This window comes from Hippoglossus hippoglossus, chromosome 16 (genome assembly GCF_009819705.1).
Source record: "Hippoglossus hippoglossus isolate fHipHip1 chromosome 16, fHipHip1.pri, whole genome shotgun sequence".
Lineage (NCBI taxonomy): Eukaryota > Metazoa > Chordata > Actinopteri > Pleuronectiformes > Pleuronectidae > Hippoglossus > Hippoglossus hippoglossus.
The window spans coordinates 11,467,648-11,482,929 of record NC_047166.1 but is presented as its reverse complement, the minus strand read 5'-3'; the positions used below and the strand labels follow the sequence as shown (position 1 = coordinate 11,482,929).

Below are 15,282 nucleotides of genomic sequence, written 5' to 3'. Positions count from 1 at the left end.
TCTTCAGCTGCTCAGGCCCTTCTGATCACTATCATCCCAGAACGTTGAACATAATGAACTAAACAATCAAGTTTTTATCAACATATCTTCTCAAATATATTAACAGGAGAACACACGTTGATGATGCCAGTGTCAGGTCGACCCGATGATGTAATATGATACTTCATAAATCCAGTGTATTGTTTGCTTGAATCACTACATATTTGTCATTTTGGTCACATTAGGTGGCACCAAATAATATCTGATAGTTTGTTAAAAGAGACTGAAATGATTCCCAGTGATCAACAAACAAGAATAAAGAAAGCATGTGAGGATGCAGTACAGTAATAAGGCCTTTTTCATAGCACACATTTCAACTTGTCATAGTAAGAAAAGGTGTTAAATAACATTCAAGTGTTCCAGTAAAGTGAGGCCTGAACAACACCAGCACCGTGAAACTGATGCGGCTAAATAGAATTCAACCATTGATTTTATGATTTATACCAATCTTTTGCTACTGTGTTTTCTGTAAATAATATTTATAAATGTGGCAACAAGTGAACAGTGGCACCGACGTGGGCTCTTAAAATGACCAAACTCTATGAGCCAGTGTGTTACTGCCACAGGACTCTGGAGGCTAGAAGGTCACATCTCCCAAAAGGCCTGGACACAGTCAGCACATCCGATCCCTCACTGAAGCTGTGAGGCCGGGAGCTGATGATAAGAGGCACACAAGTTGAATCCAGCCCTATGGATAGTGAATGTGAAGATGATAAATAATCTGTGTAGTATTGCTCTCCCTGTCCTCTCATTGCCGCCCGTGGCCCATCTGCGTGGTGACCAGCATGTGGTAGACTCCCTTCTTGGCCAGCAGCTGCTGGTGCGTCCCTTGCTCGACCACTACTCCCCCCTGCAAGACGGCGATGCGGTCTGCGTTTTGGATGGTGGACAGACGGTGCGCCACGATAATGCACGTCCTGCCCTTGCTGGCCTGGTCCAACGCCTCCTGCACCACCTGCAGAGAGGGCAGAGCGACCACAGTGAGAACCAGGGGGCCTCCGACTCTGGAATAACTTCAAGACTTTGTTTGTGGAGGAAGGAACTGAGTGAGTGATGAGGCAGAATAACAATCGGGATGAAGCTCAACAGTTAAAGTTAGACATTAAGTTCACACTGCTGCCTCCCACAGAAACAATTCTTCCTTTAATAAAATAGAGCCATATCAACAATAATACAGGCTTACTAAGAAGACAATTGACCTTCGTAAAATAGAAGCTTAACTTCAATTGCCACCGGTGCGAAACAGACTGAGAATACGTGGGTTTGATATGTGCCAATAGACATTACATATCATCGCAGGGCTCTGTAACAATTTAACTACGACAAGTTTAATATATTTGCATCTTGATGCATTTTTATACTTAATATGCAGCAAACACTGGATATAAATACACTTGACTTAATACAGGGCCACTAACCATTCACAGGAAGAATCTTAATATTTTTTGTAAATCCCTTTTTATTCCACGCACTCTTTGGTCTCACCGCTGCCAGCATCACTTGTTCGGAAAGAGTCACTCACCTTCTCGCTTTCAGTGTCGAGTGCGGACGTGGCCTCGTCCAGCAGCAGCAGCATTGGGTTGCGTAGGATGGCTCGGGCTATGGCTATTCTCTGCTTCTGTCCGCCTGACAGCTGCGTTCCCTTGTCACCGGCCTGAGTCTCGTATTTCTGCTCATTCAATCAGAGAGAGAGAGAGAGAGAGAAAGAGAGAGGCCACATGATGGTGTTACTGTAGATCACCAACATGATGACATAATAATCCTGTAATCCACACTATGTTCTTTGTCATACTTTCTACTGGAGAATTGTTAAAGGTCTGTTCTCTCCTAGTATTTTTTAAAAGAAAATGTCCTGGAGAGAATCATGTAATCGGTGCAATTAAAAGGTACAGGTCTCATTAAATCTTAGTCCAAGTAAATATTTATATTTTATTAATCAATCATTGGAAACTTTATTGAAATCTTTTGTATGTTGAATTGTAGGCATAGTTGATATTTTTGACCTGCTGTGGACCCACTTTAATTCATTGATTAGAAATGTACCAATTAGAACAATGTCTACATTATTTTACAGATAATTAGCAATAAACAATACAAATTTGCTTTCAGAGAACTTCCAATGAAATTAATATGAAGCTCTTTTTATAAGGTGTTTCTGAAACGTCAGTGAAGAACATGAACAGGAAGTTTACTTGAGCCTTTCTAAAAGAGGGCGGTGACTGTTAAACTCTATTCACCCCGGCAAGCGATTCACTTTCACCTGCATTTGTCTCTGTGTCATCCTCACATGTCAAAATGTCCTCTGTCAGAAACTCTTAGTCACATTTGTTGCTGTTGTATAATCACTTGCACATTAACAGACATATCACAGTTGTAACTACTTATCTCTGTGACAAAGAGAACTTTGAGATGTACAGATAACTGCTTGTAGACAAATGTGTGTGTGTGGGGGGGGGGGGGGGGGGTCTGTTCATATTTAGTTTTGTGTGAACAGATCGGAGCGAAACATCAGGGCAGCGCAGCCGTTACCTCCGGCAGCTCCTGAATGAAGCTGTGAATGTTGGCCGCTTTAGCAGCCGCCACTATCTCCTCCATAGTGGCGATGCGACTGTTGTCTCCGTAGGCGATGTTCTGGGCTAAGGTGCAGTCGAACAGCGTGGGCTCCTGGGACACGATACCCATTTGGGATCTCAGCCAGTGGATATTCAGCTGTTTGGTATTTACATTGTCCAGCACCTGAAAGGGGAAAATGGCAGAAGACCAACATTGCTTAGCGTCAGCGTTAATACGGACTTGTGCTTGAAGACATTGTCTTACTATTCGCTTGCTTGATAAAAATAGTCAAAACTGAGGGCGATTAGAGCTTTAATACAGAAACCAAACAGTCAAGTTGTTGGCAGGAAAACCAAAACAATGACCTGAAAGAGGCTAAAATGCCTGTAGAAATGAGCTGAGGCCCAGAGGGTTACTATCTGAGGTTGTTAAGAGCAATGCCTTTCATAAACAAGCTGTGTTCTGAGTCATTGTTAACTAGAAGGGGTCTTGCCATGTTAAATAATGTGAAGAGAAGTTCCTGGATCCTTATCTCACAGTCTTAATGAAAATGGGAGAATTCCTGAATCCTGAGCAGCAAGGAACAGCCTGACCTGTCATGCATATGTAAATATGAGCAGAGCAGCGTATCACCGCACAAACTGCAGCAAACAGGTTTATTTCTACATTTAAAGATGCTCATTCAACATGTTTTTTACATAAAATTATTTATACTAAGTGTCAAATAATATGTAATAATTTTCCACCGGCCTATGTTCTGTAGTTCACACTCATAGATTTCAGTCCCTTAAGTACATCTGTTTTTTTTTTATCTAGATCTTTGCAGCATTTCTCGAAAAACAAATCACTAAAATGTTGAAAAACTCCCCGATCTTGCAATGGTAATGAAGGTCCAAAATCCTGCTCCCACAACTAAATTGAATGGCCCCATACACCACCCCCCCCCTCCACCAAGTTTGAAATATAATCAGTTCAGTAGTTTTGGTGTATTATTCTGCCAACAGACAAACAGACAAAGTCTACAAGTCAGCAAATCACAGTGAGCAGGGATCCACCATTTCAAAACATCCGATTAAGCTTCTAGGAACAGAAGAAGACGACAGTGACATAATAGCATAAATATATTCTCCACTGTCTCACAGGAGTGTCAGCAACAGCAGTGATCCCATCAAGATAAAATCGAGCTGCTTATTGCCATCTAGATTGTAACACACGCTACACAGGCCTCATAATATCCTTGAATCATCAGTGCAGTGCTGTAAAGTCGCCATAAACTCTCCAACCAGCTAAACATTAGCCAAAAGACAGTAGGTGAAGAGTCATGAGCGTGTGTTTGTCCACTCACCACGCTGCCCTCTCTGGGGTCGTAGAACCGCTCCAGCAGCTGGATGACGGTGCTCTTTCCACAGCCGCTGCTCCCCACCAGGGCCAGCGTCTCTCCCCTCTTCACCTCCAGATCCAGCCCCTGGAGGACGGGCACGTCGGGCCGCGAGGGGTAGTTGAACCTGACATTCTCCAAGTACAAGTTGCCATCAAAACTGTCCTGGAGTTTTTAGGAGATAAGAGATGTGTCAGCATGTGTGTTGAAGAGCAAGTGTCTCGTTAGCCGTGTGAGAATAAATACAGTAACGCACCGGTGTCTCTCCTTCCTGTGAAAGATTGTCGATGGCGGGCTCCAAGTTTATCAGCATCATGAGGTGCGAAGCCGACATTTTGGCTTTAGCGTAGTTGGGCGTGAAGGAGTTGGCCTCTCCGATCGCCATGGCGCCGTACAGAACTGTCGAAATCACACTGGGAGAGGAATTCAATCGATGAATGACATAAGCACCCGTTTTACTTTTTCACATTTCAGAGGATGAATCCTACGGTTTTCACTTTTCGGATTAAATACAGTATCTCAGCATCATCCACATAGATTGACATTCATGGTTCCCACCGGATTTATCTTGTTTCCACACAAAAAAAACATTTCCTATCATTTACTATAATCTGCATTTTTATGATTGCATGCGAACACCAGATAGAAATCTCAGGGTTACATGAGTCAACATAAAACGAATAAGGGTGAGATGTAATAACAACATGTTTTATAGTTTTATCGTCCATCAGAATCACAAACCGCTATGAAAGTCTTTGTGTAGCGGTTCTTTGTAGTATTAAATAACAGAGATAAGCTCCTCCCAGCCATGACAGTGAATTACATGACCATCCTATAACTCGTGTGTGTGTGTGTGTGTGTGTGTGTGTGTGTGTGTGTGTGTGTGCGTGTGTGTGTGTGTGTGTGTGTGTGTGTGCGTGTGTGTGTGTCTGATCCAGCAGCAAAGGTTCAGGTAAAGTTCTCACATGCCTCAGAGCAGGTTAATGATTAAAAGGCAAATAAACACTCACTTCTCTCAGCAGGAAAGCTTTGGTCTGACATAACATGCTGTCATCGACCAGCGTTTACATCTTTATCTGAAACCAATACTTCTCCAGTTGACAAAAAAAACATTTACTCACAGGAAAACGCCCTGAACGTCCATCCTTCCTTCTTCAATAAGCCAAGCTCCAAATCGGAAACAGCCTGCATAAGCAAAGTAGATCATGGCCTGGGAGAAGGAGAAGGTGAGACCGTACACGTGGGCCTTTTTCGTGGAGTTCCTGCACAGAGAGGGAGAGAAATGTGGGAGGTCAAATTAATAAAATGTGATTGAATTACATATAGGATTTTGTGTAGATGGTGGATCTGTCACTTCTCCTACTTATATGGCACTTCGAGGTTTTCCTGATACAAAGACTCAAACTTGGGTTCTCTGGTGAGAGAGGCCACAGTTCGGATATTCTCTATGGCTTCAGTAGAAATCTGCGGAGACGCAGCACACAAATGTTAAATCTACAGTACATCCCTGGCACCTCTCCTTAGAGCGCCACTTAACAGAAAAAGGACATTTCTGTTGATTTCTTGCCTTTCCAGCCTTCTCCAACTCCTTCTTGTCCTTGACAGCGTGTCCAGTGAGCAGCTTCATCTCCACAGCTCCAGCCAACACCATGGCGGGCACCACAGCCAGGATGAGCAGGGTCAGCTCCCAGCCGTAAATAAAGGAGATGATCAGACTGGTGCCCATGTTGGCAAAGTTCTGAGCCAGTGTGGCCATGCGTACCCCTGTGGCCTGAGCAGACGAGAAAACACGGGGAGCACAGCAGACGACATGATCACTGGATTTATCAGGCATTTTGAGGTGGTTGTCTGTGACTAATGGTTTTATTTGTTGAGTTTGTGTGCGACCGTCGTTGAGACTTACCCCTTGTACTTGTGCAGCATCCGTGGCCAGTCTCGTGGTGAGCGCTCCGACGCTGTTTTTAGGGTTGTCAAACCAGCCAAGATCCTACAAATGAAAAACAACAGTGATCATGGCAATACAAATAATTAACTGTATAAAAACATTATTTCCATATGACATTGAATATTATTACTAAATAATCAACAATTTAAACTGAAGTTGTTTTTTTTAAATCAAGCCTTAAAGATTGAGTAGCATGGGATTGGGTTGGATTTTACTGATAGTGCTGGAAGCATAAACAGATTTAAATGTTGTTAAACTCAAGAAAATACATATTTCATCATTGACCCTCTGGTTTCTTCATGGAGGAAGTGACGTATGGGTCGTCACTAGGTCTCAGGTCTCTCAGGTCTCTCAGGTCAGGTTAGTGCACTCACCTGTCTCATCATGGCCTTGAAAGCCCCGAGTCTCAGTTTGAGGGTCAGAATCTCCCCGGATTTACCAAAACAGAAACCCTGTAAAGACCATTTAGAGAGAGACGACGTTAGCGCAGCTCGACAAAGTGTTTATCCTGCAACAGTGTCGTCTGTATACAGCCTGTGTGATGGTGCAGGTCACACTTGAACTATTTACAACACTTAAAATATACTTTGGTTTAGAGTTAGAAGAAATACTAACATGGACAGATGATGCTTTTTCAGTCTCTCTATCCTTATATATTGTAAAATGTAAACGTTAACAACATCAAGTAAAATGAAAGCGGACGCCGACATTTCCTGCATACGTGGGATGAGTTGACCAATCACAACAGAGTGGGCCAGCTGGCCAATACAGAGCAGACTGGGATTAATTGGGAGGGGAGGCCTTAAAGAGACAGGCGCTAAAAGCAAGTGTTTCAGACAGAGGCTGAAAAGAGGAGCTGCAGCAATAGACAGTGTGAGGAAAGTGACCCATAAACTGAATATGAGCATAATATGTTTCCTTTAAATTATTGAATTGAGGCATATATGGTTATGGTTACAGTTGCTCTTTAGCTGTGAGTTAGATGGAGAGATTGACTCTGTCTGTCCCTTCTGGACAGATGTCTGGTCTGAATGTTCATCTATGTCAAACTACTTTGAAGCCAATGAACACAATTGAGAAATATATGTAGATCAACATGTGTGCGCATAAACATGCATACCTGTAAAAACATGGTGACAAAAGATACACCTCCGATAACAGCAAACATGAGGGAAAACAATGTGGCTCTTTGTCTGACGAGTTCTCGATCTTGCTCTGCAAACACCTGAGAGGGAGAGGAAAACATCTCATTTGTAGCATTTTAACTGACACGAGACACTGAATAACCTCCGTGGTGCACAGACACTGAGAGTAACCTACAGTGATGATCTTGGAGAAGATGATAGCGAACACTGGCTGCATCGCGCCGTTGATGATGGCACAGATGGTCCCCACCAAGATGTACGGCCACTCGGGAAGGTTGAGACGCAGCACTTTGAGGAACGACACGGGGGGCACGTCTTCCTCCTCCAGGGAGAGAGGGAGAGAAGAGCTGAGTCACATTTTCTTTTTTTATCTGCCTCACCATTTGATTTATTTGGAAAGAATCATAACCAATCGAACTACACAAAGCAATATTCATGGGTTCCATAGCAAGGACAAATCAACAAGGGGAGGGTGATGCTGTGTCTCTAAAATCCTGTTTGCTGTGCTGAGATGTTCCACCACATCTCACCTCTTCCGTCTCGTCCTTGTCAGACTTGGACTTCTCTTTCTCCTCTTTCTCTCCCTCTGATGCAGTAACAGAGGAGCCTCTCGTGGTCTTCCTCCTGTACGGAGTGGACTCGCTGAGGGAATCGCCCAATGGGCTCTTCTTGTCCACAGACAGCTCCTCCTCCTCTACTTCCTCTCCCTCCTCTCCTTCCTCGACATCCTGAAACGTCTGCGGACGGGAGAGAGTGGCGAAACCGCAAACACAGTCAATATGAAGGACAGGACACTTTGAATTTGGTTTTGAGACCAAACTAATGTCAATGCGACGTGTGTGTGTGTGTGTGTGTGTGTGTGTGTGTGTGTGTGTTACCTGTGTGTGTGTGTGTGTGTGTTACCTGTGTGTGTGTGTGTGTGTGTGTGTGTGTTACCTGTGTGGTGACCAGTGTGTGGTAGATTCCCTTTTTTTCCATCAGCTGGCTGTGAGTCCCCACCTCTGCAACTCGACCATTCTGGAACCCAGCGATGACGTCAACATTTCTGATGGTCGAGAGGCGATGGGCCACGATGATGGTGGTGCGACCCAGTCGGACCTGAGTGCAAATTTTTTTCCGACAGCTTAGAGTCAAAAAACATACTAGTGGCTCTGTGATGTTGTATGTAGTAGTAGCCTAATTTATGTTTTTAAATTGCATTTCTTATAAATGGTGCCCCCCCGACTGTGTGTTTGCACCTTGTCGAGTGCAGCCTGCACGATGGTCTCACTCTCGGCATCCAGAGCAGATGTGGCTTCGTCCAGCAGAAGGATCTTCGGGTTGCGGACGAGAGCACGGGCGATCGCGATCCTCTGCTTCTGTCCGCCGCTCATCTGAGTCCCTCGGTCTCCGACCAGCGTCTCAAACTTCTGCTCAGTGGCAAAATTCTCAGCGTTAGCAAGTGGTGCACAAAGTTCCTAAGAAGCACAGACAACAGGGAGTCTTGACTATGTTCTCACATCGGGAAGGTTCATGATGAAGTCGTAAGCGTTGGCCTCCTTGGCGGCTTGCTCGATCTCCTGCTGCGTCACGTCCAGACGGCCGTATTTGATGTTCTCAGTGATGGTGGTGGCGAAGAGGATGGGCTCCTGACTCACCACGCCGATCATCTCCCTCAGGTAGCGGACGTTGAGAGAACGGATGTCGTGACCGTCAACAAACACCTACAATGAAGGAGGGGTATGCAAAAACTATTGGATGGATTTTACCAAATACTGAATCACTCCGTTGAATGAAAAGCTTTGGAAACATCACTCACAGTTCCGTCCTGAGGATCGTAGAACCTCTGCAGCAGCTGGACTGTGGTGCTTTTACCACAGCCACTGCTGCCCACTAACGCCATGGTCTGCCCACTCTTCACACTCAGAGACATGTTGTTTAATATCTATAAATGATATAAAAAGATATTAGATATCAGATACGGTTTGATGTAATTTAATGTCAGGAGGTGTCTGTAGGGGAACATACTTCGACATCCGGCCTCGTGGGGTAGCTGAAGTGAATGTTCTTAAACTCGATGTTTCCGCTGATGAAGTCAGGCTTGAAGCCGGCCTCCGAATAGCTGTCAATGGTCGGATTCTGTTGAGAGTCACGAATATTTTCATTCACTTCAAAAATTTGTCTCCTTTCTGGTTGTTGGATTAAGAACCTGATTATTATCATAACTTCAAACAGACAATGGGAGGAAGGCTGCCCCCCCCCCCCCCCCCCCCCCCCTTAGGGTTAGGGTGAGTGTATTGAATGAAGCAAATGTTTATTTCCACTGCTCTTTGTCTCTGTGCACTAACTCTCTCACACACACACACACACACACACACACACACACACACACACACACACACACACACACACACACACACTCTGGTTGAGCGCAGGAAATTCTAGTCTGTTTTTACAGGTTCCGTGGAGGCGTCACCCTGCAGTGTTTCTGACAGGAGAGTAAAACTTCATAAAAGTTATTCACAATAAAAGAATAAAGTAAATCACATAAGAGACACTATATAAATTCCACAGATAAAATGATGGTAAAATGTAATAAATACGGCAGAGTGTTCACAGGGTCCTAAAACCTGGGACAGAGTTCTAAGGTTTAGGGAACATGGATCAAATAATTCAACTCTTTCAGCCTCCGGGTTTTTTCAGTTTTAACAGATGCGTTACTCAGCCAATAGTCTGAATAGTGAGAGACAGTCAGTTCCATCACAAGGAGTTTGAGCCACAGTTGTGCGGTATCAACCCGAATGACCTGCAGTCACAGCACGGGCTCAAATTAGAGCAAAAAGCCAACATCTCATTACTGACTCCAGGTTGTTGGCTGCTTCAAAGCGACGACCCACAGCGCCCGAGTTCAGTGGTGCATGTTTAGTGATAAAAACTGACAAGTGTTCAGCAGCAGAGAGATGAAAAAACAACGGTCTTTCTGTGATGTAGATACTTGAAAATGTCAAATTCCTTACGTGATCAATGATGCTGTACACTTTATGTGCAGCTCCCCGGGCACTGGCAAAAGTCTGGATGTTGGCGGAGGACTGTCCCATGGTGAACGCTCCAATAAGCACCACGAACAGCACCTGAAGACGCACACACACACACACACACACACACACACACACACACACACACACACACACACACACATCAGTCTGAGCTCCACCATAATCTCCTTTATATTAAATGGGAAAAAATATATAATTAGAGATTCGGTCATAATGTGTCTACTCACAGTAAGTACACTCCCGATGGTGTACTCATTGCTCAGGATGAGAGTACTGCCGTACCAGAAGGCCAGGGCATAGGAGAGGTAGATAATCATGAAGGTGAAGCCCATGGAAATGTTCGAAGACAGCGCCTTCTTTATTCCCATAATCTTAGCATCCTCCAAGTTTTTATGATACCTGTGGTGACACACGCACGCACACACACACACACACACACACACACACACACACACACACACACACACACACACACACACACACACACACACACACACACACACACACACACACACACACACACACACACAAAACCATTCAGTGAAGAACCTCAATCAGGAGTTGGGTATTTCTGTTGCGTAAATTATTTGGTGGGTTGCTAAGGAACATCAGATGTGAGAGAGAGGGGTCCAGAGAGAGCTCCTGTTGTGGAAATACTTGCCACTACAGGTTGTATGCAGGCTACACGTGTGTGTGTGTGTGTGTGTGTGTGTGTGTGTGTGTGTGTGTGTGTGTGTGTGTGTGTGTGTGTGTGTGTGTGTGTGTGTGTGTGTCCTTTTAGTTTTATCAAAGCCCGTTTTATAAGCTCTGCAAGTTCATACGTTAAACTAAGGATCATGTGAGTGCTACTTCTAAGGAAAGCAAATTAAGAACACAGATTAATTTTCTATGGATTTAATTCATTGGTGTCTTTCATAGCACTATGACCCTGGACACACTGGCTGGGTGTGTTTACAGTGTTTTATGAGCTCTGAAAGACGTTAGTGAAGAAAAGGAGGCAAATAATGTAAGAGTGTACACACCTCTTGATCTCTCGGTCCTGACCACTGAAGGCAAACACTGTCCTGATTGCAGACAGCACCTCCTCTGCCACAGCTCCGGCTTTGGCGTACGCAGTCTGCTCTTTACTCGTGAAGCTCGTCAGCACCTATTCAGACGAGGAGGAACTCGTGTCATTATTAACAGCAGCGGAAGCCTTGCGATCGACATGAGCATACATGGTTAGCAAGGGAAAGCATGAGAGAAGCACTGAGAGATACAATATGAACTTACTTTACTGAAAAGTGCTGCCGAAATGCCCAGCGCAGGGCTCACAGACAGGATGACCAGAGTCAGCTTCCAGCCTTTGGTGAAGCCGATGACGAAGGACGACAAGAAGGTGGTGTAGGCCTGGACCAGCATCGCCGCCTTGTCGCCAATGCCCTCTTGGATCTTATAGACATCACTAAAGCATGGAAATATAAACCACATTACCACTAATGCTCTTCAAAGTACCACATGTAACTGATATGGCACTTAGTGGAGCGCATGTGTCCGCCAAGGCACAACAGTCCCCTTCAAGGTCCAGTGTGTGAGATTTAGGTGAAAGGGATCTATTGGCAGAAATTGAATATAAAATAATCCTAGTGATGTGTTCACTAGTGTGTTTCATCTAAGTTGTATGAATTGTTGTTTTCGTTACCCTAGAATGGGCCCTATATATTTGAATACTTTATATGTACATCGGGAGTGGGGTACTTTCTACGTAGGCCGCCATGTTTTTTACAGTAGCCCAAACTGGACAAACTAAGTTGTTTTTATGACAACTGAAGGCTGCCACAGGTTCTCTTTCGTGTTTGGAAGGGGAGGGTGAGGTGAGGGGCGTTCAGCTGCAACATCAGCTCAGTATTACATTCAGACTGAGATTAGAACTGTGAGCTGTGTGGTCCCTGTGGTACCCACTCTATGAGACGCGTGTTGAGCTCTCCCGTCTCGTTGACGTCGAACCAGCCGATGTCCTGTTGCATGATGCGGTGGAAAAACAGCTTGCGGATGCGTTTGACCTGCCGCCCGGCCGCAATGGTCCACAACGCCACCTGCAGGTACGCTGCCACCAGCACGGTAGCTCCCATGATGGAGTAGTAGATGGCATAGCTGGGAGATGGGACGCATTGTGACAAATATGACTTAAAAAAATTGATCTGATTAGACTTGAAGAAAAGTGTAAATTGTTTGATTGCAACAGAGGATTCGTCATAATCCATGCAAATTTATTTCTAGTAAAGCAACGTATGAAACTCTACAAGTATAAAAGACACGCTCTAAAAGGGTTAAAACTCTAAAAGGGTTAAAACTCTAAAACAAAGTCACATCTATCGTTTAGGTGACACTTGACAAAGTCTTACAGATTCATGTCCTCTTGTAGGGTGTTGTTTATTGGCAAGCCGGTGAAATCTAAAGACACAAGGAAACAAAAAACATGGTTTTAAAAGTGTCAGATGGCTTCTTAATTTATTTCAATCAGCAGAATTATGTGTGCCCACGATGCCCGTAAACCGAAAACTCACTGGGGTAAATTACTGTGTTGTTGCCTGAGATCCCGCCGGAAGGAAAATTGACCATGCTGTCAGTCATGTCCCCAAACACAATGAACATGAGAGGAAGCACGACCCCGTTGGCCATGGCCATCACCGTCCCACACAGGATCATGAAAATGTCCAAACTGTCTGCGAATCTGAACTACACTCACATAAAGGAGAGAGTGGAGAGAGAGAGAGAGAGAGAGAGAGAGAGAGAGAGAGAACAGCAGAAATCAGGATCTGGAAGAATTTTGAGTTATCAAAGCAGAAAAGGAAAAAAAAACGTTTAACTTTAATCAGCTATTATATTCTCACAGCAGGGGACTGGTGGAGTCCACCCAAACAACAGGAGGATGTGCCGCACTCCCATCCTTTCTCCCTGCTCCCCCTCTGACGTCACACACAAACACACGCACAAGTATACCCAGATACCCTTAGGACTGTGCATTGACTTCCATTCATTGCGGACAACCTAAATAATATTTTTTTCCTAACTTTAACCAAGACCAATACATGCCTAACCCTAACCTTAACCTAACCACAATTCACATCTTACCCCTAACCTTAATCAGCAGCTTAGAAATTAAGTTTTGGACCCAATGAGGACTACTGGTCCTGATAAGATCAGTGTTTATACTGGAAAAGGTCCTGAAGAGGTAACACACACACACACACACACACACACACACACACACACACACACACACACACACACACACACACACACACACACACACACACACACACACACACACACACACACACACACACACACACACACACACACACACACACACAGTCTTACAACAAAACATCGGTCTCTTCCCATTACTGTCTGGCTAACCTGATCTCAAAGGCACTTAAATAAATTTTGTTCTTGTGTTGTCTTTTTTTTGCACATACATACACACACATTCTCTCTCTGTGTGTGTGTGTGTGTGTGTGTGTGTGTGTGTGTGTGTGTGTGTGTGTGTGTGTGTGTGTGTGTGTGTGTGTGTGTGTGTGTGTGCTCTTACCACATCAATGGGGCCGACCATGGGCAGCTTTGGCTCTTTTTCTTTCTTCTTCTTCTTTTTATTTTCTTTGTCATCTTTACTGCCCTTACTGGAGGAGTCATCGATAAGAACACATGGCGTCAAATATAAAGACTAAATATACTTTGCTTGCAAGTGTGTGTGTGTGTGTGTGTGTGTGTGTGTGTGTGTGTGTGTGTGTGTGTGTGTGTGTGTGTGTGTGTGGCTGTATGTAACAAACAGAAAGTGGTTTCATTATAAGACAAGTAAAAACTAAATTATGAAATACATGAAGCCAAGAAGGATATTAAGATGAACAATATTTTTAATTAATTGAATTATTACTGATATATATAAATACTTAAAATTGTATTAAATTACAGTGGCCCACGCACTGCTTGCAAATAGAAAAAAACAAGTGCAATTTAAAACAACTTCATGAATTTGACGACACACGCGCTGTTTAAATTTGCAGGTGTTTTTTTCTATTTGCGTGCGTTTTCTAAATTTGAAGCGCGTTAAGCTCTCTCGGCCATTGGTTGAGCAAATAAACTTAATTCCTGAACAGATCATGTTTTTAAAAACCCTTGACTTTACCTTAAATCCCCGTTTAGTTGCGGTTTGTCCGCGGGCTGCTTTTCCTTCTCGCCCTTCCCCTCCATGTCTGGTCCCTGTCACAGGCAGAAATAAGACCGTTTACACCGCTTCATATAAACATTTTTCAAAACCACAGAGGAGGAAGAAACATGGGATCACATCTGGAAAATGAAACCTCCTGGGATTTAAAGCTGGTTTATATCTCTTAAAGTCTGATTTGATTGATTTAAAAAAGGCATCATTATCATCACCAGTGTAAATATGGTCATGAAATACAGTGTTAGGAGGTTATTATTGTATCAACAGGTGAAGTCTTATACTTACTCTGTTCCTCTAGATCCGCTCACTGTGTCTGTGAACGAGGCAGCGGTCGGTCCAGTCTATCAATGCTCACCCTCCATTGGCTTTATATGGCTGCGTCACCGTCACAGGATTTAAGACCTCACCTGCACATTAACCTGCACGAGTGACTGTGGGTCACAGCTGTTACCAGGAGTCAAACCACCAAAATGACAGCAAAAAAATTTATAAAATAAAATAAAAAACTGTAATTTATTAAGATATTAAAACACAAAATAAACACACATACCAAAAAAGAAAAGAAAAGAATTATAATAAATTAAGATATATAAAAAAAAAAGGAAGGAAGGAAGGGACACAAAATAAACACAAAGAGATGTAATGTTACAATCTGGACATAAGATGATGATAGAAAGTACAGAGTCCCCCAAACATAACATAACACAAACGTATGGAGACGGATTCCTGAAAAGGTAAATCCTCAGAAGAAATCTCTCTGTGACCCTTCAGGGGCTCCGTCAGAGAGACTATGACATCACATCAACATCTGTATGGTCCACGTTAAACAAACAAATAAATAAACAGGAAAATGTTTTTTTTACCAATGAATCATTTTTCTGTTACCTCTAAGTAGTAGACTGTAAAAGAAGTTGGAGGGCAACATGTCATCTCCAGAAAGTGAAGCCAAAGTGTCTTGATCACCCCCTGGTGGCTGGCTG

At 43.8% G+C, this 15,282-nt stretch overlaps 1 protein-coding gene across 2 annotated transcripts; it reads right to left on the bottom strand.

Annotated features, from left to right (window-relative positions):
- Positions 1 to 517: 517 nt before the first annotated feature.
- abcb4 (ATP-binding cassette, sub-family B (MDR/TAP), member 4) lies at positions 518 to 14,662 on the bottom strand. Of its 2 annotated transcripts, XM_034612078.1 has the most exons (28): positions 14,588 to 14,662; positions 14,264 to 14,337; positions 13,670 to 13,757; positions 12,642 to 12,813; positions 12,480 to 12,528; positions 12,037 to 12,228; positions 11,368 to 11,539; positions 11,118 to 11,242; positions 10,323 to 10,494; positions 10,057 to 10,170; positions 9,068 to 9,178; positions 8,859 to 8,984; positions 8,560 to 8,763; positions 8,299 to 8,469; positions 7,997 to 8,158; positions 7,591 to 7,797; positions 7,236 to 7,382; positions 7,036 to 7,140; positions 6,290 to 6,367; positions 5,874 to 5,957; positions 5,538 to 5,741; positions 5,334 to 5,434; positions 5,092 to 5,232; positions 4,227 to 4,383; positions 3,938 to 4,135; positions 2,569 to 2,775; positions 1,562 to 1,708; positions 788 to 994 (listed from the first exon to the last, which is right to left on the bottom strand). In XM_034612078.1, exons 2-28 carry the CDS (start codon positions 14,326 to 14,328, stop codon positions 788 to 790), a joined length of 3,906 nt encoding a protein of 1,301 aa, XP_034467969.1. In that variant the 5' UTR covers positions 14,329 to 14,337; positions 14,588 to 14,662. The 2 variants fall into 2 exon arrangements, with proteins under 2 accessions (XP_034467970.1, XP_034467969.1); XM_034612079.1 differs by lacking the exon at positions 14,588 to 14,662 and having other exon boundaries at positions 518 to 994; positions 14,264 to 14,328.
- Between the last annotated feature and the right edge of the window lie 620 nt (positions 14,663 to 15,282).

Excerpts from the sequence above, each read along its gene's own strand:
- abcb4 (XM_034612078.1), bottom strand. The coding sequence starts at position 14,328 with ATGGAGGGGAAGGGCGAGAAGGAAAAGCAGCCCGCGGACAAACCGCAA. Across the intron at positions 7,383-7,590 it reads ACAAGGACGAGACGGAAGAG|GAGGAAGACGTGCCCCCCGT; the intron begins GTGAGATGTGGT and ends CTCTCCCTGGAG. Across the intron at positions 4,384-5,091 it reads GACGTTCAGGGCGTTTTCCT|TGTGATTTCGACAGTTCTGT; the intron begins GTGAGTAAATGT and ends TTCCTCTCCCAG.